The 27,589-nt window shown below is 41.8% G+C and overlaps 1 protein-coding gene across 3 annotated transcripts in view; it reads right to left on the bottom strand.

Annotated features, from left to right (window-relative positions):
- PHACTR1 (phosphatase and actin regulator 1) overlaps window positions 1–27,589 on the bottom strand; it is a 300,114-nt gene that overhangs the window by 89,178 nt on the left and 183,347 nt on the right. For all 3 annotated transcript variants that reach the window (XM_037037890.1, XM_037037888.1, XM_037037889.1), the window contains exon 3: window positions 23,081–23,161. In XM_037037890.1, coding sequence (XP_036893785.1) covers window positions 23,081–23,161 — 81 coding nt within the window. The remainder of the gene's footprint in view (window positions 1–23,080; window positions 23,162–27,589) is intronic.

The following is a 27,589-nucleotide window of genomic DNA, read 5'->3' as shown; positions in this document are numbered from 1 at the left end:
GGGAAGGAGGTCTGCTTAAAGTCCCAGTTGGTGGAATAACGATGTAGCTGCCATCCAGTTTAATACATCTCTCAGAAACCACTTTGGTTTTTGATGTTCTAAGTGTAGTAAAAGTCCTGGACAAGACAGCCAGAGGAGGAAGGGTTTCAGTGCCATTGTCAAGTTCTGCTTTTGGGGGGCAAAGATGCGATGGGATGATTGCTGTACATTTTCACAGAAGCACCACAGAAGCAACACTGGGAAGAGAGATACAACCACAGTCGGATTACTTTCGCCTCTGTGAACCCTGGTTTCACCAAGGCTTGTTGCCAGAGGCTTTGCTAGTAACAGAGTAGCAATATTACTTGTAACTCTTGAGACTGTTACCCTTCCAAAAATTTAGCTCCCTATGAATTAAAAGCATCTTTGTTAAGTCACAAGACCCGAACCACTTTGGGGAGGAAATGACCTTAGGAATTCCACTGTCATAATTTCTAAATGTACATTTCCACTGAAGAAAATAAAAACAGGAGAAAAAAGAAGATACCGATGATATCATTGCCCTAACACATACAGTTTCTTTTTCTGTACACATTTTTCACAGTTGCAATCTTACTATGTATCACATTTTGTGTATTTTCTTACTACTATAGCATTATAATTTGTGAAATTATCATCTTAATGATTCTATTATTCATAGATGAATATGCTGATGTTTGTCTAGTTATCTCCCTATGGTGGTCACAAAGGGATTTTGAATGTTTTATGCTATTATGAAAAAAGAAGTTCTGCTGACCATCTTCTTGTATAAAGTCTGTAGTTAGAATTCTCCCCCTTTAGAGTGATTCCAATAAATGGAATTTATGTGTGTTAATAATTTAATGTCTAGTGACATATATCTGGATTTTGTGAAATTGTCTTTCTATAGGTTTTTTTTTCCTATTTACATAGCAGCAATGTACAGATCACAGTAATTTCTTAGCTTTTGGTCATTTCTTCAACATTAATATTTACTAGCTCTACCTATCTACATACATACATACATACATACATAGTACATGTATGTGCATATGCAGTAGAAAGAAAACAATTCAATAATACAAATTTTCACTATCAGTATCATTTATGACCAAGATGTAGTGACAAAACTAAAAGCATTTTATTTGGGTTCATATAACATGGGCATAGAATGAAGCTGTCATTGTTAAATAACTTCTTTAAAAACTCTCATGACATTTTTTAACATACACAAAAGTAGAAACATTAACATCACAAACCTCATATACTCATCATCAAGCCAAGGAAGCAGCTGGGAATTCCGAATGCTGGGAAGTCCCAAGTTTGATGAACTTGAAGACTAGTGAGGGTCTCTATGTCTTTTTATTATTTACTGGCATCGTGTATCAGCACTTTGCCAGCATTATTTTAAGAGCATTTTTTCCAGGAAAATTTTAACTCTCTGGATTGAGTCTTCTAGGTTATTTGTGCCTTCATTGATCCAGATCATCACCACCTCTTACACACGATCTTCTAAAATTATCAGTAATAACTCTCAAAATGGCACACAATGACCTCCAACCATAAGTTGTGTCCTCCCAGAACTGGTGAAGTGTGAACAGGAGGAAGGGAGAAAACAGGGAAGAGAGCAGATGGGTTGAGGCAGTGGTTCTCAAGCTTCAGCGGTATCACAATCCCTGGGGGCAGTTAAACCACAGATTGCTGGGTCCAGAGTTTCTGACCCAGTAGGTTTGAGGTGGGACCAAGAGTGAGTATGCATCTCTAACTAATTCTTGGGTGATGCTAAAGCTGTTTTTGCTGGTTGGGGTTCCACACCTTGAGAACCATTGGCTTGGCAAGGCAAGAGAACCTTGAATGCCTTTTCATAATGAGGTTTAGAGCAGGAAATGCTCTTAATCTGGCTAACATGGAATGAAGATGGTTGTTTCAAACCTCCGAAGGGACAAGAAAGCAGGAGGTTGCATTGTCTAATGAGGGATCAGAATATGAACTTGTCACAAAGCACGAGGAGACTGGACAGTGCGGCAGGGTAGAGAGCAGAAGTAAATGCAAGTCAGATGCAGACATAGCTAAGGAGGTAAAATCAGGTCACAGAAGTGGAAGAGGAAGTGATACAGAAGGGGATCTAAGATAGACAACTGGCCATGGATGTTGTGCCAGCTTGATTCTCCTCTTCTTGCGTGACATAACAAATGAAGATGCTGGTAGAGGTAAGTTATCACCAAATCAAGGAGAAGAACAGAAAAGTGGGAATGAATTAATTCCTGTTGTGAGCCTAATAATTAACAACATGCATTGCACAACACAAATTGCCAACCCTTACAATGGCCATCTGAGATAGGCAGATATTTTCTGTTAGCTCCTTATGATATGTGTAGAAACTATTGATCAATCGACTGCATTCAAAGCCCTAGAGTTTCACCACACCTTGCCCTGCCTCTCCTCCCATAAACTAGGCAGGCACTGTGCCAAATGCTAAGGAGAAAACAGATATGCCTTGGGGAAGAGAGTGGGGCAAGATGTGGTTAAGAAATGCAGAGAAGCAGACACAGAGAGGAATTAGTGTGAACCAGCTGGGGTGGGCATGGGAAAAGGAGACAGGGTGAGAAGTTAAGCCCTGGGAAGTGGATGAAAAAAAATCAGGGATGAAGGAAGATAAAAAGACATGTGTTTAAGACTAGATGGAGACCACGTATTAGGGGAGGATCTTGTCTTATGCTGAATTATTTAAAATGTTCTAAAAGTATGATTTATGCAAAAGTTATGTTCCAGAAGATTGATCTAAAAGATTCATTTGATTTTTCGTTTTTTAGTTTTCTTAGAAATTGCATCTATCTAGATGCAGAAAAAGCATTTGATAAGGTACAACACCCATTCATGATAAAAACACAGCAAAGTGGGAATAGAGGGAGCATTCCTCAATATAATAAAGGCCATATATGAGAGACCTACAGCCAACATCATACTCAATGGGCAAAAACTAAAAGCTTTTCCACTAAGATCAAGAACAACACAAGGTTGTCTACTTTCACCACTTCTATTCAATATAGTATTGGAAGTTTTAGCCTCAGCAATTAGGCAAGAAAAGGAAATAAAAGGCATCCAAATTGGAAAGGAGGAAACAAAACTGTCACCGTTTGCAGATGACATGATAGTGTACATGGAAAATCCTACAGGCTCTACCCCAAAACTGCTCATCCTAATGAATAAATTTGGCAAAACAGCAGGATACAAAGTCAATATCCAGAAATCAAAGGCATTTTTGTATACCAACAATGAAACAGTGGAAGCAGAAATCAAGAAAAAAATCCCATTCGATATAGCAAAAACAAAAATAAAATATTTGGGAATAAATCTAACCAAGGAGGTAAAAGATCTATATGCAGAAAACTACACAACACTGAGGAAAGAAATCAAGGAAGACACAAACAAATGGAAACATATACCATGTTCATGGACTGGAAGAATTAACATCATCAAAATGTCCATACTACCCAAAGCAATTTACAGATTCAATGCAATACCTATTAAAGTACCAATGGCATATTTCACAGACATAGAACAAACACTTTAAAAATTTATATGGAATCAGCAACGACCCCGAATAGCAGCTGCAATTTTGGGAAAGAAGAACAAGGTCAGAGGGATCACAATATCTGATACCAAAGTGTATTACAAGGCCACTGTAATCAACACAGCCTGGTACTGGCATAAAAACAGGCACATAGACCAATGGGACAGAACTGAGAGCCCAGAAATAAACCCAAGTCTCTATGGCCAATTAATATTCAACAAAGGGGGCAGTAACATAAAATGGAGTAAAGATAGTCTCTTCAACAAATGGTGTTGGGAGAACTAGACAGCTACATGCAAAAAAATGAAACTCGAGCACCAACTTACACCATACACCAAAATAAATTCAAGGTGGGTAAAAGACTTAAATATAAGCTGCGACACCATTAAAGTCCTAGAGGAGAATATTGGCAGGAAAATCTCAGATATTTCACACAGCAACTTTTTTACTGATATGTCCCCTAGAGCAAAAGACATAAAGGAAAGAATAAACAAATGGGATCTCATCAAAATTAAAAGCTTTTGCATGGCTAAAGAAAACAGCACTAAAATAAAAGGAGAACCAACTGTATGGAAAAACATATTTGCCAATGATACCTCAGACAAGCGTTTAATCTCCAAAATATACAAAGAGTTTACATGACTCCACTCCAAGAAGACAAGCAACCCAATTAAAAAGTGGGCAAAGGACTTTAACAGACACTTCTGCAAGGAGGACATACAGAGGATCCAGAGACACATGAAAAGATGCTCAATATCACTAGCTATCAGAGAAATGCAAATTAAAACCACAATGAGATACCACTTTACACTGGTTAGAATGGCCATCATAAACAAAGCAACAAACAACAAGTGTTGGAGAGGGTGTGGAGAAGAGGGGACCTTAATCCATTGTTGGTGGGATTGCAGACTGGTACAACCACTGTGGAAGACAGTATGGAATTTTCGCAGAGAACTAAAAATGGACCTGCCTTTTGACCCAGAAATTCCGTTTTGGGATTATATCCTAAGCACCCTAAAACAACAATCCAAAAGAATATATGCACCCCAATGTTCATAGCAGCACAATTTACAATAGCCAAGAGCTGGAAGCAACCTAGGTGCCCATCAGTAAATGAATGGATCAAAAAATTATGGTACATATACACAATGGAATTCTAGGCAGTAGAAAGAAAGAAGGAGCTACTACCATTTGCAACAGCATGGATGGAACTGGAAAGCATTATACTGAGTGAAATAAGCCAGGTGTTGAAAGACAAATACCATTTGATCTCACCTTTAACAGGAAGCTAACAACAAAAGAAACAAGCAAGCAAAATATAACCAAAGACACTGAAATAGAGAACAGGGGGACAGCGACCAGAGGGAAGAGGGGAGGGAATTTCAGGGAAAAAAGGGGAAAGATTTACAGGAATTAGTATAAAGGACACATGGACAAACAACTAAGGGGGGTGGAAATGGGAGGGAGGTGGGGAGCACCATGGGGGTGGGGTGGGGTGGGGTGGGCTAGGATGGGAGTAAAAGACAGAAAACTGTACTTGAACAATAATTAAATAAAAAATTATTTTTAAAAAAGAAATTGCACCTATCTATAGCTGGATGTCACTGTGGTGACTAGATTCCAAGGGGATTTTTCAACTATTGTTATTGTTGTTTATTTTGCTTTAGGAATACTCTAATTTTATGGTGACTGACATCAACTTCTGATAAATTAAATTTTTTCAAAGCTTAATGTTACTAAACTTAAAAAAAAATACAGATGAAGGCCATCACAAAAATATGGACAACTAGAATTCTTTCAGTCTCTTCTGGACACCTAGGTAATAACAGTTTCTACTTTTTAAAAATTGCATAAAAGATGGAGATTTTGTTCAGAGTGGGCTCAGGGTTCATGATACTTTGAAGGTTAAGATAAAAAGTATTAATTTTAAATTGAAAAAACAAAAGCACTATACTATAAACTTAAGCTCACCACTGAATCTGATTATCTAGGATATACATTATGGTTTATATTCTTTAAAAAACCTATGTTTAAAAATGTAGTTGGGCATGACCTCCTTACTTAATAAATAATAGTTGTTGTGAGTATAAAGAATCACTTTATACCCACATATCGAACCATCACTGCAGTAATTTCTCAAAGATAAAAAACTAAAACTTAAAAGCTAGAATAAACAGCGTAAATGAATGTAAGGAAATGTGTATGCTTGGCACACACATGCACACATACATATTTACTATCCAGGTTGTGTAAGAGAAAAACAAGATGGATGGTTTTGACTTACTTATAAAACTTTTTAATTTTTAATTTGCAAAATAAAATGCTATAAACCAAATAAAAGAGAACCCAGAATAATGGGAAAATAGGTGCTAAAGATAGCTCATAAAAGAGTAATTATTCCAACTATGGAGAGTATTTGTATAAATAAATAGAAATTCAGTCCCAGGTGGCACTTGTCAAGGGTGTAGCCTTGCTAGGAATGAAAGAAATGCAAATGAAGTGACCGTGTGGGTGGTGCAGATACATATGAATGTGCTGGAAGTAATGTCAAGCACCGGAGCAGGAATGGAGAACAGTGTGTACACATGAGTTATAAAAATGTCCAAATGAAGTACATATGCAGGTTGGCAAACTTCTGAAGTAAATATGGCAAGATTTAAGTTGGGTTTAATGATTATTATTTTTTTCCATAAAAATGCTTGTGTTTATAAAAAATAAAACAAAATCTGCATGCTCCTTTGTTAAGTTAAATGGAAAAAAAATCATCATTTTACTGAGGGGAAAACCTCACTTCTCTGGTCTCTGGAGGAGGCACTTCCTTAAGCCTTCCATATTTGTGCCCAGCTCCCTGCCTCTCCCCACAGTTACCTCACTGCTGGGGTGCAGCCACTGGTCCCTGAGGGTGCACTCTGCATTCTCCCCTCACCACCTCGGACTAGTGTTGATTCTGGACTCACACTTTCCTCCTTGGTGGGCTGATCCTGAGATCTAGGCTTGCAGGAGAGCACAAGCAGAGAACGATCAGGCTATCGATGACCTCTTCCAGGTTAGCCTTTATCAGTAATAAAGGTGACAGCCTACACTTTAATCTCCCATTTGTCTTATCTCTAAAATGGTTCAGAAACTAATATTGGCCACTCAAATCTTTAACAGTCTGGGGACTCAAGGGAAGAGAATGCTTTTCCATCTCAGGTAAAAAGAAACTGAAGGAGCCACTGATGGGTGATGGTAGAAAGGATACTGTTATAAACCATGCTCTCCTGGGTGGCCTGCATCTCAGTAAACAGAGGTGTGCTGCTGAGCACCCTGAGCCCATTCTTAGGAGAGCTGGGTGCGGAAGGAGGGGCAGCAGATCCAGTGCACAAAGCCACACCTTGAACATGGGAAGAGCTGTCTTCTTACTTTTGTTGTCACTAGCTTGCAACAAGTCACTTAAGTCCTGGGACTTAAGTTTCTCTCCCTTGAAAACAAAAGGACTGTGCTAGATGAGGCCCAACTTCTACCCAGATCAAAGTATCATCTGTAGGACAGTTGGAAGAACTAAGAATAAGCCCTTCTCCCCCCAAATACTTGCAGTTAATCCTGAAATAATAGATAGGCTAAAACAGTAAGTCATTTTTCATTTAGGTTTTCTTTTTATTGTATGACTTACTCTGTTTGGGCATATTACATCAAAAACTAGGAAGCACATTGGTGGATTTTAGGTTTATTATTAGCTAAATAAAGTTTTATATTTTTATTTAAAAAACTGGTAAGTAAAATTTTAGTCTAGAGCTAGTGGCTTGTGACCTACATGAAAGGCCTCTATACACAGTAGAAAGAAAGGGAGGGAGAGAGGAAAAATGTAAGAGATGGTGAAAGAAATATTTTTGTAGAATTTAAAGCATCTTCAGTGTCAAATACTATGCTGGACATTTTATATAAACAGTAATAATAGCAACACCTTAAACAATATTTGTGGGATTTATTATGTGCCAGGCTTCTGCTCATTATATATATTATATGTAATATATATAGTATTATACATATGTTCATATATATTTATAATAATACAGTGAAGCTGTTACCAAAAGTATCCTCACTGTACAAAAACACTGAACACTAGGTGGTTTAAGTAACATGTGCAACATCATATAGGTAGTAGGTACTGAGCTACTATGTGGTAGTAGGAGTGTGTGTAAGCTTACTTAAAATGACATTTTGACCAATCCAAAAGAACCTATGCACCCCAATGTTCATATCAGCATAATTTACAACAGCCAAGTGCCGGAAGTAACTGAAGTGCCCATCAGCAAATGAATGGATTAAAAATTATGGAACATTTACACAATAGAATACTATGCAGCAGAAAGAAACAAGGAAGGAGCTCCTACCCTTTGTGACAGCATGGATGGAACTAGAGAGCATTATGCTAAGTGAAATAAGCCAGGTGGCGAAAGACAAATACCATATGATCTCACCTTTAACTGGAACCTAATCAACGAAACAAACAAGCAAGCAAAATATAACCAGAGACATTAAAATTACGAACAATCTGACAGTGACCAGAGGGGAGGTGAGAGGAGATAATGGGAAGAAGTGGGGAAGGGTTTCAGGAACTACTATAAAGGACACATGGACAAAACCAAGGGGGAGGGTAGAAGCAGGGGAAGGAGGTGGTTTGGCTGGAGTAGGGCATGAGTGGTGGGGGGTAAGTGCAGACAACTGCAATTGAGCAACAATAAAATAATTAAAATAAAATGACATTTTGAAATTTTAATAGGTTAAGGTTGGTAAAAGAACCACAGAGCAATTCTTTATAATTAAGACATAGTTTTCATAGTTAAAACTCAAATTCTCTTAGTGTTAGTACTTGAACAAAAGAAGAATAAATAACATCACGAAATTATGGCTACATTTATGCTTCCATTATAAAGAAACCATGTAACTGAAGTGTCAGCTGAAAACATTAGGAAGTGTTAGCTCAACTGCATCTTTGTGGTAATACAAATGTGTAGAACATCCACATGCACACTTGTGAAAATTCAAACACATTTTAATTTACTGATGAGACCAATGGCCATACAGTTGACCCTTGAACAACGTGGGGGTTAGGGGCACTGACCCCTGTGTAGTTGAAAATCCATGTATAATTTGTGACTCCCCTAAAACTTAACTATTAATAGTCTACTGTTTACCAGAAGCCTTACTGATATCACAGCCAATTAGCATATTTTTTATTTAAAAACATTGTATTGATTGATTCCAGAGACAGAGAAAAGGGAGGAAGGGAAAGAGAGAGAGAGAGAGAGAGAGAGAGGGAGAGACAGTGCAGAGAGAGAGAAACATCAGCTGGGAAACACCGATCAGTTGCCTCCCTTACACACCTGGACTAGGGACTGAACCGATAACCTACTACCTTTTTGTTTGTGGGGCAATGCTCCAACCAGCTGAGCCACAGCAACCAGAGCAACACATTTTGTATGTTTTATGTATCATATACTGTATTCTTACAATAAAGTAAGCTAGAGAAAATGTTATTAAGAAAGTCATAAGAGAAAATACATTTATAGTATTTATTGAAAAAATCCACGTATGAGTGAACCTATGCAGTTCAAACTTGTGCTGTCCAAGGGTCAGCTGTAATTAAAGTAAAATAAAAAAGGGAAGCCACCTATGTTAAAGCAAGTAATTATCTTTGTGAAGACATGTATGAAGAGCCTAATGCAAGCACTTGCTAATTGCTTTTGGCCTTTGAGACAAGAATGTTTTTCAGCCTATTCTGCATTTTCATTTTAGTTCCCCAGATATGCTCTTTAACCAGTAAGAACATTCTCATGCATTACCTCAAAGAGCTGAGGGTATTTGTGGAAGATGTTGTTCTGGGGGTGGTGGTCCTAATTTCAGTGAGCCATGAAATAGAGACTTTATCCTTTTTGGTGGGGGTATTGATATATACTTTTTCCACCAGAGTAGGAAAAAACCCCCACGCATTAAGGAGTATAGTCATTCTTTTGTAACTCACAAAGGTGCCATTTTAGCAACAATATAGAATCATTTACCACCTAGCAATGGCAGTATGTTCTGAGATATGTGTTCTTGGGTGATTTCATCATTGCGTGAACACGATAGAGTGTTCTCGCACACACCTACATGGCATAGCCACTCCACACCCAGGCTACATGTGCAGCCTATCGCTCCTAGGCGACAAGCCTGTGCGGCATGTTACTGTACTGAATACTGCAGGCAATTGTAACACAGTGTAAGTATTTGTGTATTTAAACATATCTAAACATAGGAAAGGGACAGGAAAATGCATTATAAAAGATAAAAATGGTAGACCTGTTTAGGGCACTTACCATGAATGGAGCTGTAGGACTGGAAGTTGCTCTGGGTGAGTGAGTGCGCGGTGAGTGCAAGTGAAGGCCTGGGACCTTACTGTCCATGACTGTAAACTTTATACACGCTGTACATTTAGGTTACACTGAATGTATGAAACAACACAAGATAAATCATGCCAAAGGGAAAACGATACCATCAAGAGCGCTGGCATTCATGAGCCGCAGGAGGGTGCTGCGGCCAGGAGCCGGCACACTCTCACAGCCAACTTTCTTTCACAGGTAAAAAGAGCACATACTAAAATACCGATAGAAAACAGAGTTGAGTAAATACATAAGCCAGTAACATACTTGTTTATTTTCATTGCCAAGTATGTACTGTACATAATTGTGTGCACTCTGCTTTTATAGGACTGGCGGCAGGTCTGTTTGCACCAGCATCAACAGACTTGTGAGTGATGCGTTGAGCTGGGATGCTACTAGGCAATAGGAATTTTCCAGCTCCATTATAATCTTATGAAACCACTGTTGTATCTGTGGTCCCCTGTTGACCGAATCATCAGCTATGCGGCACATGGCTGTATTGTTGACCAAAAGCAAAGTTGTGGTCAGGGTCTTGGGAATGGAGCGCTCAGCGCTCCCCAGGCTGGCTGGGAGTGCGGCTTCCCCGATACCCTTCCCCTGGACTCCAGACAGTCAACAGAGGTCACTGAATTGGTTCTCCACTGCTCTGGAGAAGGCACAAGACGGACACATAATATTGTGTAGCTTTATAGGAGAAGGAAAGGCAACGTGGGAGAAATACATACAGGGGTAAGGAAAAGTAGGATTACAGTTGTGAGTATGTGAAACAAGAGTTTATTCTTGTATTACTACTTTTGTATTAATTATTGTATTATTAACCTATTTTACCCACCCCTCTGTGCGGTCCATTTTGACTCAAACACTGTTACACGGCACATGACTGGACAGAAGCTTTCTAAAAGCTTCTGTTAATCCCAGCAACGTTTTAATTCTTTGCAATTAAAGCCTCTAGCAGTTCTCATGGCCAGTAAAATGAGTGCCAAGCAACAGTTACCTAAGAAATAAATTATCTAAGGATTTTATTAAAAGATTAAAGAGCCTTGACTGGTGTGGCTCAGTGGGTTGGGCATTGTACCATAAACCAAAAGGCTGAGGTTCAATTTCTGGTCAGGGCACATTCCTGGGTTGTAGGACAGGTCTCTGGTTGGGGGTGTACGATAGATAAACTATTGATGTTTCTCTCACATTGATATGTTTTTATCCTTTCCCTTATTCCCCTCCCTGCTCTCTAAAAATAAATAAATCATGTCCTGGCTGGTGTAGCTCCGTGGGTTGAGTGCAGGTTGGAAACCAAAGGGTTGCCAGTTTGATTCCCAGTCAGGGCACATACCTGGGTTGCAGGCCAGGTCCCCAGTAGGGGGCATGTGAGAAGCAACCACACATTGATGTTTCTTTCCCTCTCTTTCTCATTCCCTCTTCCTTTCTAAAAATGAATAAAATCTTTAAAAAATTAAATCAAAATAAAAAAATATTAAATGTCTTTCAATCTAAAAGTTGGAAATGCTTCCCTGATATTTATTGACTTTCACCAAAGATATTTTTCACCTGAGTTCAGGGAATTGATGTAACTAAGCTAAATAATGCTACAGATATTATTTTGTAGGTTTTTAAACATACATATAAAGCAATACTTTCCTATTAAATATTGCTTATTTACTAATTAATGTATTTGACACTCTAGCATTTAAAAAACTTGAATTTAAAGTCTTTTTTGCAAGAACAAATAAGACTTTTTCACTCTTCCAGTGCATTGTTTTCCTCAGTGAGGAAAAGTCATTGTGTGTATGTGTGTGCTTGTGTGCACGAGAGAGAGAGAGACAGAGAGAGAGAGAGAGAATGAGATCTGTGCACCACCAGGATTTAAGGCAGATATGGCAGGATTTTGTAGGATCAGGAAACCTATACTTTCAGAATCCACAAGTTAGAGAATCTTCCAGTTTGTTTTTTATTGCTATTTGCAGCCAGAAGTCTTTGGATTATTCTGACCAGTTTAGATGCAGGATCAATTTTACAAGAGCCATGAGGTTTCTCAGTGTCTGATGCAGGCATCTTCGTGACTCAGAATCCTTTTGAATCTATCCTGAAAATTAAATCTTGGAATTTAATTGATTCCACGATCTGGTGGATGATTTCACACATACAATGGAATGGTATAGGATTTTGTGCTTGGAGTATCACCTGCTTTTTAAATTGTTGCTACTGTTCTGGATTTAATATCCTGTTTGGATATTAGCAGTCTGCCCCCTCCTCCCTCTGTTCCAACACTTTTTGCCTAAAACAGTAAATATGTGAGTTGCAATGACTTCCTATCACAAAAGTGGCCAAGACCAAGATCAAATACACGCTTGTTTCAGTTGTACTTCCCTGTAGATATATCCTGTTGGACTTGTCAGTGTTTGCTGCCTTCTACTGGACCTGATGGTCAACAAACCTCTGCTCATGTGGCTTCTTCAGCCACAGGTACCTCCTCGTGTCACATGGCGGTGTGTGTCTCCCAAAAGTGTTTCTCCCATCTATGCTTGGTACAGTGAAGCCTCACAAAATTCACAGCAAACTCATCTATGATGGAAATTAGATGGTTATGACCACTATTTCCAAATAATGACTCTGGCTCTGAGGTTTGTAGCTGAAAGAGGATTTGCCCTCTTGCTATTTCTGGACTTTTTCATATAAAAATGCAACTGGGACAGGGACTGAATAGAATATGAGCAAAATGCTACAGTTTCTGCCCTATGCTATTGTATGATAGTGTGACTCTCATAGAATCACACGCTATTGTGCGAGGGGCCTTCCATGGTTGGTAGGGCAGCCCAGCCAAGACTGCAATCGGAGGTTCTGACGATCCTTAATGGCCAGAGTTGGGGAGAGGAGTGCTAGGCACCAGCCATTTCAAAATGTGAGCAGCTCTGTTTCTCTGGCTGGGCTCTCTAGTGGGGGGCCACTGGACACATGTTGTTGTTATTTAAGTTAGTTAAAATGAAATAAAATTTAAAATGCGATTCCTCAATCAGATTGGCCAAGGTTGAGTGCTCAAAAACCACATGTGGCAGGTGGCCGCTGTGCTGGCCAGCATGGGTGCCGCAGCATTTCCATGACAGCTGAAGATGCTACTGCACAGCAGTCCTCCAGGCAGCTGTGGAAATCACAGTAAGGGGCTGATGTCCATGCGAAGGTGGACCCGTTTCTGGAGGTGAGAGGTTGAAACAATGTTGTTCCACATCACTATGAGTGGCTAGTGTAGTGAACATTTCCTTTAGGAAAACTGCAGTGCTAGGAAGCGTGGACCGTGGGGACGGGAGACGTGCTACAGGGCACGCGTGGATGGCAGGAGCGCTGAACGCAGCAACGCAGGGCTACGCAGGTGGACGTGGCCTTCGGAGAAGCCCAGAAGCCTCATAACAGAATCTCAGCTTGAGGAACGAGGGAGCGTCTGAGTTTAGGTGAAGGGGAATTGGGAAGGGGAGGCAGGCCGAGGGAAGGCAGGCATCTAAGAAGAGCAGAAGAGCAGTACAGGCCAGAGGGCTGGCAGAGACCACTGCTAACATTTATTGAGCACTTACGCTGGGCAACAGCCAAAATTCCGAGATTGGAATGTGTCCTTTGATCCTCCAACAACCCAATGAGAGAACAAGCAGTTAAAGGGCCCCTGCATTCCATGGGTGAATGCAGAGACACTACGAGGACCACCTGGTTGGTGACAGAGGCATTCAATCAGCACATGGGCTGCTGGGAGGATGAAAGGGGATTAAAGGAAAACACAGCCTTGCTGGCTGGAGCAGTCTAGGATCCAGCAGCTAGAATCAAACAGAAAGCAGGCCCAGAAAGGGAAGAAGCTGCTTTGAACCTTATGCAGATAAAACACAAGAAAGTGGGACCAGAGTCCTGGGATTGGGGCTCCTAGGAGAGAGTCATTGTCCTACAGATATTTATGTGGGTCACAGTCCCTCTGACTTGTCTGACTTACACAAATCCTACGCAAAAGTACGAGTCAGGAAAGTTTTTCTAAGCCTGACCAGCCTTCCTTTTGTTAGCTGCTAGCCTTCCAAAGTTTGGCTTGCTTTCTCACCGACGTCAATACAGGCCAGTGGCTGTGGAGTGATGAAGCCTCAGAAGGCTGGGGGCAGTCTTAATGCCCAAGGTCCCTGCCCCACCTTGGCTGCACAGGTGGGATGCAGGATAGCAGTTAGAAAGGGTGGCACTGGGGTGAATCTTTCAAGTCATAGTAGGCAGCAGCTCCCCAAAGTTGCCTGTACCTGTAACACTTAGGTTTATGGAAACAACGGTCAAAATAGGACAAAAAATATCTAGTGGTTATCTCCTAAAAGTCTAGTCAATGAGAAATGAGAGTAATTCTGGAGAGGCTTTGGGCAAGATTTTCTTGCTCTTAGAAAGAGATACCAAGATCGTCTGGATATTGTGTCTCACGTAATGCTGGCGTGAGTGCAGCCATGTTGTTACCAGGAGGGGTTGCAGCCCCAGGATGATATTCCTTAGCCATGGTCATCAGTGAGCCAACCCTGGAGCTGTCCTATCACTGGACTTTATTACGGGAGATTCACTCACTGACTCATTCATTCACCCGCCCACCCATTCATGCACTAAATATTAAATAAGTGGTAACAAATGCCAAGCATTGCTCAAAGCATTTGAAATACTTTAGAGGACAAAACACACAAAGATCATTAGTCTGAATTTGCATATTGCTTCAGCCTCCTTGAACTAGATTTATTAGCTTAAACCAAAAGCATCTGAAGTCACGTTCTGCTGACTGCATATTGGCCTCACAGGTAACTAACGAGGCTATAATTAAGCAGCGTGAAAATTATCGCAAGGTCACTTCTCAGTCCTTATTTGACACACCTGCATTTGGCACTTTGGGCGCCCCCGCACCCCACCACCGAACCACAGTCCCTTGTCTTGGCTTCCGTTATGCTACACATTTCTGGTTTACATCCTATTTTTTGGCCACTTTTCAGTCTTTGAAGGCTCTTCTTACTCCCAAACCATCCAAAAAAAATCCCAGATCATTCAGTGCTGGGATTCATGGAGTTTTCTTATTTTCTCATTCTACATCTTGAAGAAATGTCAGTAATTTATATGACTTCATGATCATTTATACACCAACAATTCCAAACCTGTTTCTCCAACCCAGAGCTCTTTCTCAAGCTTCAAATACATGTATTTAGTGTTCTGCTTACACATTTGGATATCTCAAACTCCATGTGGCCAAACCACTGTGATATTTTGTGAAGTTCACTTCTCTTGGGTTCTAGCTCAGTGAATGTACCCTGTCCACCCAGAATCCTGAGTACCAGCATGTCTGAACCCTCTCGTCACTCCCTGTCTAGGCAGTCGTGGGGCCCTCCTGACTCCATCTTCTGTAACTCTCCGGTGTGCCTCACCCATCCCCACATCCCTACTACCCTCCTTCCTGCTACCTACCATTACATCATCTGAATCCCAGAAACAGTCTGCTAACTCATCCCCCTGACTCATGCCTTGGCCTCCCTCCAAGACCTTCTCCCGTAGGCAGAGTGATGAGGCTGCAAATCTGATCCTGTAGAAACCCTTCCAAAGCTCCTCACTGCTCTATGGATAAAGAATAAATGTCTAACAGAGTTTTATTAGGTGACTGCCTGGACAATCGACTCTGACTCTGGCTCACTTCTGAACATGCTGGACACTCCCAGTCTCCCTCTTTCATACTTATCCTCAACATGGTGCTTCCACCTGTGTTAATCCTTCCACATGTAACATTCCCTGGACCTGTCCCATCCTCCGTATGATAGTCCTTTTATTTCAGGACTCCTCTGAGACATCACTCCATCCAGGGTGCCTTCCCTATGTCTCCAGGCATGGGTGGGCGATGCTTCCATGTGGCCCTGACCATCCTGCACCTTCCCTACTATACCTGCTGAGTGCCCAAACCAGTTCTCAGGACTGAAGTTCTGTTACCAGGGCAGCCTGGTTGTGCCTTCTGGTATTCCTGGTGACTGGAAGGGTGCCTTCAAGAAAATAGCTGTTCAACAAATAGGCAGGAAGTGAACACATTTACTGGGAAATGCTTGCTCATTTCTGTAATAATTTCATGACTTTTTCTGGTTTGAGACAGTGATTTTCTGAGAGAACAGTATTGCCTATGAGAATTTGGGTCATAATTTCTCTTTATTCTCTTTATTGTTTAAACCACGTTGCAGCTGCCCCACTGGAGACGGCTTGCTGTATCAGGTGTTGAGGCGCCACACAAATGATCCCGTGTCACTGATGCTGGGAATACACACTCTTTCCATTTCACGCCATGACCAAAATCACAGCTTTTAGAAGATGCTGTTTCTAGGTGAGACATCAGAAACAACGAACAATGTGACAAAATAACTGTGCGGTACAGGCGGTGAGAAGCATTTCCCGCACATTTCTAGGACTTTCGGAAGTTGGCACACCTAGAGTAGAGGTAAATGGAGTTTCACAAGGCTCGAGCCTACTATTTTGTCCCTTTTGACACAGAGAATTTTTATTTTAATATTTAAAAAATGATGACCATTTAATTTAAATATCAGGCTCTTTTCTCTTGAATCCTGAGAGGGTAAAATGCAGCCTCTGCATAAAAAAGTTGTCCATTTCAGGGAGCTTCTGTTTGTGTTTATAACAAAAAAATAGCACTTTTTAAAATGTTGCTCTAACTCGCTTAAGGGAAAAAAAGCACACCTCATTGCACTTCACTACTGGCTGGAAAATGTTATCTCTGATTCCAGGCACACAGTGTAAAGTGAAGCTGCTCACTGGCTCACAGTCGGCGCCGTCCTCTGTACCGCCCACCTGCTTCCCTCCTGTGGGATTCTCTCTTCCCTCAGGTCTCACTGCACTGCGGTGGAAAGGACCAGGCGAGCGGCAGCAGCCTCACTGACTTCACTGCAGCCATCGCACCTCCCAGCCTCACGCTCCGACAGAGAGTGTGGACGTGTGTACCCTGCATGGCAATGTCATCTCAGTCCATGACAGAGAGAGGTTCCCCTGCCCCTCCCCTCCCCTCCTGTTAAGTGCCATATATGTTCATGTGCCTTAAACAGACCCACACTATATGAAGTAGCTGGCGTTGTGATGGAATTGAGGTTTCATAGGAAAACCTAGTAGTGAAAATATAGTACAATCCCCTTTGTTATCCCTAATATCCTGTAAGTGTACCATGACGTTTATAGGTGGAGATGATTTGCGATAAACACTAATAGCAATGTTTATTAAGATTCTCCAACTACCAATAGGCAATATATCACAAAGTTTTTCTGGGTTCCTATAAATTGCATAGGAGGACACGTGGTCTCAGCAGTGGCTTCAAAGTCTGCACTCCCTGGATCTGTACTCTCAGGCAAGTCAGCAGCCTCCCTGGGCCGCAGCTGCTTCATCTCTGTGCAGGAGAGATCACAGCAGTAGGCTACGTGACCCCTTGAGGTCCTTGCTGAGTCCGAGAAATATCATCACATTTCCTAATGGCCAAACAGTTCACTGTTTTCAGTATATTCTTCTCCATATCACTGTAAAGCCACTGTTTGAAAGTAGAGTATTTAGAATCCATATACATAAATAACTATGTAATATAATACACATACTGTCTACTTAAATAACTGGCAATAAAGTTTAACAAACCATAAAACTGTATAAATAAGGGGGTTCAGAGTTCCTGGTGTTCTTGATTTTGTTGGCAGAGGTGAATAAACCAAATCATGCAAGCACACAGAGAGAGCCTCAGGCTTGCATTTGTTGTTCTTTCAACAAAGGTTTACTGAGCACTGTGCCCCAGGCCTGGGCATGGGCACTTGAACTACCTCAGTGAACAAACTGGACGGAGATCCTGCACTGCCTGCTGGAACTTACATTTCAGTAAGGAGAGACAGACAAGAAAAAGATGATCATAATGAATAATTTACAGAGCATGTTTGGAGGTGATAACAGATGGGGAAAAAAAGAAAACAATAAAACAGGGACACAAGACTAAGAATTTGGGGAAGAGGGTGGCAGTTTAGAATCTAGTGGTCCCACGGTAAGCTTCACTGAGAAGGTGACATCTGGGCAAAGAAGCGAATGTGGATGGAGCTCTGGGAGAAGAGGATTCTGGGAAGAGGGAATGGTCAATGCTAACCTCAAGGGGTAGAAAGCAGGGCCAGTGAGGTGCTGCAGAGAGGAAGTTACCAGCAGGTGCCACTAGGCAGTTGAAGCAACTTGGAAGTTGGAGGACCAATCAGGGAGGGTTTCACAGGTTGTCATGGGAACTTGGGATTTCTCGGAAATGTGGAGCCACTGTAGGCTCTGAGCAGGGGTGATGTGCTCTGATTTACAAGAATGTAGAGATAGGTAAATGCTATACAGAGGTTAAAAAAAGATACTTAGTCAATTTAAGGAACTTAGGAGCTCATGAATTAGGTTACAATTTGTTCTGAAGTAGCAGTAGGACCAATGCACCTGTTTCAGCTGCTGACCCTTCATTTAGGTCTCGGTCCAAATGCCAAGTCCTCTAGAGGTTCTCCATGATTGCGTTTATCTACTACCATCCCTCCCCCTGACTCGGTAGCCTGCTGCTTTGTTTCCCTACATAGTGTTTATCACTCCTTGACACTATGTCATGTGTTTGTTTAATTAGTCCTTGAAGTAGCATGTAAACTCTGAAAGGTGAGAATTTTGTTCTTTTGGTTACTGCTTTTGCTTGACACCTGGAAGACCACCTGTCACGGAGTGGGAACTCAGTACCAATTTGCTGAATGAATGAATGAATATCCCAGAGGTCTAGGAGAACCCTTCAGTTTTAGTTCACAAACAAAAGGCCATGAGATTGGGTGATAAATAGTTAAAAATAGACTGTCCATCACATGATAGATTATGTTCCACCATTAGTTGGTTTACCATTTTTATATTTAGAGTGACTGTGGTCACTCTACAATGTTTCACCTTAATGTTTACATTGCATTCATCATCACACTGCTATATCCATGGTGTGGAAAACTCAGAGAAGGGGAGAAAAAGATTTTACAACTTTATGTTCTTATGCACATCATGATTAACATAATTTAAAAGTTTTTTCTTCTGTAGTTTTCAAAGTTGGCTGCATTCTTATATGGCCTCAGTACATCCAAAAATAAAATAATTTTCTCCGATTTTTAAACTTTAATGTAAAGCTCCTTTTGAACTCCAAATTTATGTGATTTTATATATGAGCCAATAAAAAACCCAAGCCATTGAGCAGCGTGTGCTCTTCACCTCTAACATACTGTAGCAAGTGGGGAATTCTCCTGTTATTCCCCGAGACTCAACCTTCAGGGTGACACTCCCTCCTCACCAAGCTCTCATCTCACCTGATTTGAATTTATTGCCCAGTTTAGGATTTTAACCTGCTAAGAAAAATATCAAGAATTTTGAGGAGCTCAAGCAGAATAATAAAACCTTGTTAATTCTGAGTTTGCCCTCCTGCCCCCAAAGGTACAAATTTCAAATCACTACAGCTTATTTTCATAGTTTCTATGAATGAGTGGGGTGTTATTAAGCAAAATCAATAGCATAAAGAAGTTGAAAGAGATAAGCTTGTCTACCAAAGAGAAACTGCTTTCTACCATGTGGAACATGTGGAAACTCAGCACAAAACACGGTGACTGCAGCAGAAACAGGCTGGGCTTGCAGGCTGCACTCGGTGGATGGGCTGGTGCAGAAACTACAGGTTGGTGGGCAGCTGTCAGGGGCCATCCTTCTCTGTTTTGCTGCCAGGTGGCGTTTGCTAACACAGGAGGTGGTGCAAAGTGAGGCCTTAAGAGCCAGGCAATATGGAATCACTGCTCCAAATCTATGAAATTTATCTTTGAAATGAACAATTTAAAAAATGATTAGTCTCCTGGCCACTTGCTGTTCACTCAGGTGGTGGCAATAGTTTTATTTGTTATTTCCACCAGAATCCCAGATAGAGAGAGGTGAGTGATATCACAGAAAGGGAAGAACGAATGACAGGGAAACAGCCCATTCGGAGACTGAGGGGAGGCAGTGGAGAGCCATGTAAGGAAATTAAATCAGGCCTCAGCAGGCTGGCTGGGTTCTCCTTGGCCTCCAATATTGGTGAGACCATTTTGAGGGAGTTATAGATTTTCTCACCTCAGATAAAAGGGAACAACGACGTTCCCTCCTAACTCCTGGGCCAACTGACCTAAGGTAAGGCATGCAAATGGTTTTAAAAATATAAATGATGATGACAATGATGATGATGAAAAGACTACTACTGATAATTGTGTGTTAACAATTTCTTGAGAATTTATGGAATGATAGGTACCATTCTAACTTTACATGTTGTTATAGACTGAATTGTCACACCCCTACCCAAAAATCACACTTGAAACCCAGGGCCCTCAGGTGACTGACTGTATGTGGAGAAAAGGCCTTTAAAAGGAGGTAATTAAGGTTAAATGAAGTCATAAGCATGGACCCAAATCCAATAGGACTCATGTTCCTACAAGAAGAGAAAGAGAAAGAGAAAGCAGGACTGTGTGCGCACAGAGAAAAGACCAGGTAAGGACACAGTGAGGTGAGCACCTACAGGCCAAGGGGAGGGGCCTCCCTGGAACCAATCTTGCTGCCACTTTGGACTTGGACTTCCAGCCTCCAGAACTGTGAGGAAATAGATTCCTGATGTTTGAGCCATCCAGTGGCTTTTGTTCTGGTAGCCCTAGCACACTAACACACATGTGTTATCTCATGTAATCCTCATTTTAAAAGATACCCACCCACACTTTCAGATAAAGAAATAGAAGCACAGAGAAGTTCAGCAACTTGGCTAAAGTTGCACAACTAGTCAATGGTAAAAGTGGAATTGAATCCAAGCAATCTGATTCCAGAGCCCATGTTCTTACCTGCTGATATAATGTAACATAAAATACTATGATTAATATCCACAGTGATACAAAATAGATGCTTTTATCAGAAAAACCTAGAGCGAATAGTGAGAACCTATAGCAACAAACTTCTACATGTATTATGGGCAATGGATCTCTAATTTTATTCCCTTTCTTCTTCTCTTCTTCCCATCATCCAGACAGTACATGCTGTATCTAACTCAAGCATTATTTGAGCCTTGGGGACCTGGTGGCAAGCCTATGAGGTCCATGTTCTACTGTAGTTTGTATGCTAGTGAGGAAAGGCAGCCCACAACCAGACAGAAAGAGCAGTGATAAGTGCAAAGACAGAAGTGAAACAGGAGGTGTGGTGACAGGTGGGGGCGAGCGTGGTCCTTTCGCCCACCACCAGCTCTTGCATGGACACCATGAAACAACTGTGGATGGGACACAGCTCCCATGCAGTACCTTGGCCTCCTGCTTCTTTCTCCATGAAGTGAGGCTTTTGTTCCAACAGCCTATGGCTTCTCTGATTAAGTCAGGATGTTAATTAGGCAATGTTCACCTGAGCCCAAGCATTATATATAATGAAATAATAAATGCTATAGGAAAATGTATTTTCTACTTTAGAATAGCCCTAAAATTTTACAGTGAGAAATACAAAGGTTGAAGGTGGAAGAAAAAGAGGGGGAGGGATCATTTCACTGGATCTGAACAGGCTTTGGCTGTGACAGCATTATTTACCCACGTGGATGCTTGGTGTATAATATTATACCTGCATACTTGTTATCTAATATTTATCTGGGGTGAATATGAAAAGGGGATTTAAATAAAGCACAAAGATTTAAGGTCAATATAAGGAAAGGTTTGGGAGGTTATACAGAAAGCCAGACATTGTAGAAACTTGACAAAATTATGAATTCTTTTTCCCTGGAAAGCTTAGTCTATCAGAGAAGTTGTTCTTTGGTGTGGCCTTACTCAGAAGTAGAATAAACTGGCTCACTATAGGGAATCCTTGGCCCCAGGAGGCTCTGATAATTACAGAAGGTAATTTGACATAGTACAAGTTCACATCCTACCCGAAGGTCCCCTGCCACTATGGCAGGGCAGAGTGGCGCTCTTCCTGCTTGGTGCATTTTAGGGCAGCAATTTGTGCTAACAGAAAATACTTGAACAGTGCCTCCAGAAATCCCCATACGGAGTGGATGAGTGAAATACGTACTCTGGGACTAAGCACCGACTCACTTAAAAGAGACGGAGTCAGAGAGAAGCCTGCAGGCAGAAGCACAGCCTGCCTTTGTGCGTTAGAACACACAGGGGTGTGCGGAAGACCTACAGAAACGTAGCGAACTGACTACGTCAGAATTACAGGATCACTTCATTATCAGGATGGACCTTTAGAATCGGAATGGACCTTTAAAGAAGAGTATGTGACTCACAGAATAACCTGGCTCACTAAATAAAAACAGCCCCAAACAAGAATACAGGAGACAGACGATTACAAGATTGGAATCAACAGCCTGTCATTTCACTTAACACTTTAAGTGAAGTGTTGGCCCTGAGAGAGGGGACCAAGTGCAATTCAAAATAGCAAAGCTTTTAGAAAAAAAGGAGTAAAGTATACTTATTATATGGTAGAAACAACTCCATACACTTGCTTTAAAAGCAGTAATTCAATAAGCCAAAGATACACAATATTCATTAGCAAACACTTGTGGACACATTCACAGAACATTTGAATCACCACAACTATTAGCATTTGAAATAGCATGTATGTATAATTATATTTTATCATTTTATCCACTTTGACTTCTCCTATTGTGGCGAAATGAATGGTGAAAAATAATCTGTTAGGGAAAGTCTAGATGCTTGTGGATGTTTTGACATGTGTCTTGGGAACCCCAGTGTGTGAGAGAGCCTAAGCAATTATACTCACCCGGTTGTGCGTATTCACAGAGCTGCAGGCTCACCCCGGCACCCACACCACTGCTGGAGCCACAACACTTTTCTTCATATCCCGTGGTTGGACTCCAGTGCTGAGAACATCAGGCTTCCTGCACTCCCCTCACATAACACTGATAGCTTTATCGCTGTCTGCTCCATTCTCTTTTCTCTCCAAAATCACCTGGACTTCTAAAGCTTCAAACCCTGATCAAGTGATACAGAACACCGCATCCAGCTCTGGGAAACAGGCACACAGACTCCACGCACGGCTTCCTGGCCCATGAAGGGAAGACCAGTCCCCTTACCTTTGTCATAAATTTCCTTCAAGACTCCTCGTTTTATCAGCTCCTCTCTGCTTTGCCTCATTGATATTTTCCGCTCCAGGGCTACAAGCAAAACAGAGAAGCAGTTGTGAAAAGGTAACACAATGATTTTTAAAGGAGTCATTTCAATACACTAAAGCGTAATGCATGGGAAAGCTTCGGTAATTCTACTTTACTGATGTAAGTTAATGAGATCAGATAACATTTTTATGATACTATGATAAGCATTTTAATCAGATATTTCATTTAATCTTCAAAACAATCTTCAAATTACCTATGGGGTAGGCACTAGTACCTCATTTTTTGTCCCCCCAATTTACGGTAGAGGAGACTAGCAGAGAGAAGCTCAGCGACCTGCCAGTCACAAGCTCATTGGGAAGAGGAACCAGGATTCACACCAGAAACCTGACCTCTGATCTCTGACCTCTGTATCATAGCGTGTTTTCCTGCATGTGGCATTTTTTCATAGATGGGATTCCTTTTCTTAAAGATGTAGTTAATGTAGCTCACGGCTCACTGAGGATGTTTTGCCCCCCAGCTAATACAAAATGGTATGCAAATGGCCCCTAAAGAGCTCCCTGAATGCAGAGACTGAGGGGTGTTGGAGGACCTCCAGGGGACGGCCCACCACCTCTGTCCTCTCTTTGTTCCAACCTGGAGCAGTGGAGCAAGGCGTGGACTGTTCCACTACCAAATGCGCACCCACCGGGATCCACCACTCACCTGAGGCAAAAGCTCTGGCTGGTGGGAGCTGGCGGCGGGAAACGGGAAGGTTTTGTTTCGAATCAGTGGGCATGATGGAGGGCAGTTCAAGTGGAAATAGAGCGCAGGCGTGGGGCAGTGAGGGGCAGCACCAAAGAGCAGCCTGTGGCTCTAGGCAGGGTGGGGAGCTGAGCGGCACCCCTGCAAGGGAGCAAGCTATGCCAGCAGCTGACACCGTGCTTTCTGGGCGAACACTGAGTGCAGGAGCACAGTGTTACTCTGGTGCTGTTGTCAGTTTGAAAATCTTCATATCCCTTTGATACACAGTATTCACGGGGAAAAGTCAGTTATAAAATAAGGAAACTATTTTATGCAGACAAATTTCAGATGCAGATCTCTCTCTCATACACACACACACACACAATAACCCAGTACAATTTAGTACAAAGAATGGCAATAAGAACTAGAAAGCATGCAAGGAAACAGAGACTGTGATTCTAACTCAGTTACCCACTAGCTATGTACCCTTAGTCAAGTCACTTCCTCAGTTTGGGGAAACACTCAGCCCCAGCTACTCTGATTTAATAGGTCCAGGGCGGGGCCCAGGCATCTATATTGTAATAAAAACTCTCGGGGTTATTCTCAGCCATATCAAGACTGCAAATCACTGATGATCTATTTTGAGAGTTAAATTATAATGAATGAAGGAGCATGAGACAGAAAAAGAAAGGTTAGACTGCACTCACACAAAGCTTGCCAAGTCCATAATAATAAAACAGATACATGTAAACACCCCCCCAGAGGTGAGGGCAGGAGGGTTGTATGAAAGAACAAGCATCAGCAGCGGGCATAGGGGCCACTGGAGCAGTGTTCGTTTGGGGGATGAAGGAGCTTTATGACTCCATAGCAAATGACATGATACACGGTGGCAGAAAAGCAGAAAGATGTTCTTTATGAAGAGGGACAAGGAGAGAAAGGAGAGAAAACTGCATCCAGTTAGATTAGAAAGTTCTGCCTGACTTAAAAATAATTTGCTTAGCAGCATAATGGGAAGACTGGATAGACCAGGGGTGATGGGGTTTTAAGCAAGAAGTTTGCTACCAGATTTTCTAAGTAACACAAAGTCACCCAAAAAGCACACGTGAAGACCTGCCTTGCCACCCTGTCTGAACCACAACCATTGAACAGACTTGTCTTAAACAACATGGAGTTTCTGAGGGGCTTTTCAAACCTGCAGGATAAAGTAGTTAGCCTGGATCCACAGTGCCAAAGTGCCTGCAGCAAGCTGGGCAAGACCCCGGCTTGGAGGTCCGAGACCGAAAGTATCACTAGAACACAGATGATCTCAGGCTTAGCCATCAGGACCTCGCCTATCTCACTGCTGAGGGACCAGCTGCCTATGGTCAAAGTCACTCTGCTAGGTGCCAGAGGTGATGGTGACCAAAGGGACAGTCCCTACCTTCGTAGAGTATACAGACTAATGTTTGATTCAGTAATCAAATGATATTACCTAGTATGTGATAATAAACTGAGATAAGTCCTCTTAAAAGAAAGGGACATGGTTCTACCAGAACATTATGATAAATAACCTCCCCTCCTGGGGCATTACAAAAGGCTTTCCTGACAGAGAGACCTCTGAGCTGGGCTTGAAAGATGAAAATACATGATCTCAGCAAAGGCCAGGCAGGCATGGGCTTCAGGGCACACTCCAGACACAGTAAGCCGGGCCGTGGCTCCTGATGGAGAAATCACGGCGCCACAGACAAAAGGAAAGCAAGCTTGTGTAACTGCAGCCGTCAGCACCAGGTGGAGAATGAATGATTCAAGATGTGTCCAGAGAGGCAGGGGTCAGGCAGGGCCTCACAGACCATGCTATTCTAAGGGCAGTGGGAATAGATGATTGGAGTTGAGTATTTGAAAGATCAGTGCCCACGTTGGTGTGGGGAATGGACTGGAAGTAGGCCAGTAGTGTAGGTGATTACAGCAGTCTAGGCACAAGGTGATGGAAGCTGGCGAAGGATGCATTCCAGACACACGAAGGTGGCACTGCTGCCACGACTTGAAGTTAAGGATTAGATGGGGGATGTGAGGAGAGAGGGGTCAAAGACAACTCTTTTGGTTCCTGACTTGCATAGCTGAATGGACAGTGGTGTCAATTACTAAGGTGGGGGACACGGGATAAGAATCATGTTTGGAGGGATGACGGAGAGCTCACTGTTAGCCATGCCCAAGAGGGGACATCAGGTATGTGCAAGGGAAATGCAGTCGGGTATTTCCTAACACAAGGATGGAGGTTAAACGAGACTATGCTGTGTGGTGCTAACTGTGCTGGACTCTCTCTTGCACCAAGCTTGTCCGTGGAGAATCTCCTAGCAGCACAGGAATGATGCCAGGGGAGCCGAGGGTGTGACTGAGCTGCTTGTTCCAAGCTCCCCGTTTCTTTAATGTATTGGGTTTCTCCATAAGAACTAAGGTGACCTCATATAATGTATCATCTCTTATTTAAGAAAGAAAATATCCCCTTACCCACTACCACAAATTTTTAATTATGATTGACGTCCTGGGAAGAGATGGCTTAGTTACTCTTTGGCTTTGTCCATTTCCTGGTACAGAACCCTGTGCCCATAGAGGAGACACAGATCATTTTGAGAAGGGCAGGACGTCATGTAATTTAGCTTCATCCTTACCACTGTCCTGTGACGTATCATCATCCCCATTTTACAGATGAAATACCTGAGGCCCAGCAAAATTAACCTGCTTGGAGCCACACAGCAGTACGTGGAAGAACAGAAAGAAATGTTGATGCCTGTTTTCGACCCCACGACACCATGTTGTTGTGAAGATGGGTATGATGTATATAAGGCTCTAAAATTGGAAGGCAACTATATTATTAGTTTATTTGGGGCTCAACATTACAGTAAAATAACATAATTGCACTTTATTTTTAGGAGCTTCTTCCTTCTAAGGCACTCTTCTCTCTTCTAATGAGGTGTGCGTGCTGCCTCTTCTCATCTTGTTTTTAGCAGCCCTTCCAAAGTTGGAGCAAAGTGTAAAGTGGGGCCGAAGACAAACTCACCACCACTCCGGGCGGTGAAATAAAGTAGATTGTTTGATGCAGAAGGGCAACCCAAAGCATTGACCTTGTCTCCTGCTGAGCCATGAAACACAGGGAGAAAAGGATTTAATGTGGGGAAGAAATATGATGACTTCCTTTTCACTAACCAAGGCTAGGTCCAATCTTCCCTCTCTGACAATTTTGGTTTGGGGTAGAACAAAGACAAAAAGAAAAAAAGCCAAGATATGGAAGCAATCTGAGTCCACTGAAAGACAAATAGGAAAAAAAAGATACAGAATATAATACATACTCTGGAATATGACTCAGCCATACAAAAGAAAGAAATCTTGCCATTTGTGATAACATGGACGGACCTAGATAGTAATATCCTAAGTGAAATAAGTCAGAGAAAGACAAATACCATATGATTTCACCTCTATGTGGAATCTAAATAACAAAATAAACAAACAAAGCAGAAATAAACTCACAGATACAGAGGACAAATTGCTGGTTGCCAGATGGAAAGGTTTGGGTGGCTGGGTGAAAAAGGGGAAGGGATTAAGATGTGCAAGTTGCCAGTTATAAAAACAGTCACAACACAGCATAGAGAACACAGTCAGTAATATTGTAATAACTGTGTATGGTGTCAGGTGGGTACTGGGCTCACGGAGTTATATGAACTCTTTGTGAGTTATATAAACACTTTGTGAGTTATATAAACTTCTAATAACTAT

The sequence above is a fragment of the Sturnira hondurensis genome, unplaced genomic scaffold (genome assembly GCF_014824575.4).
Source record: "Sturnira hondurensis isolate 20B ecotype Veracruz unplaced genomic scaffold, ASM1482457v3 Scaffold0023817, whole genome shotgun sequence".
NCBI classification, from domain to species: domain Eukaryota; kingdom Metazoa; phylum Chordata; class Mammalia; order Chiroptera; family Phyllostomidae; genus Sturnira; species Sturnira hondurensis.
The sequence above is the reverse complement of the archived record's forward strand: the minus strand, read 5'-3'. Positions and strand labels throughout refer to the sequence as shown.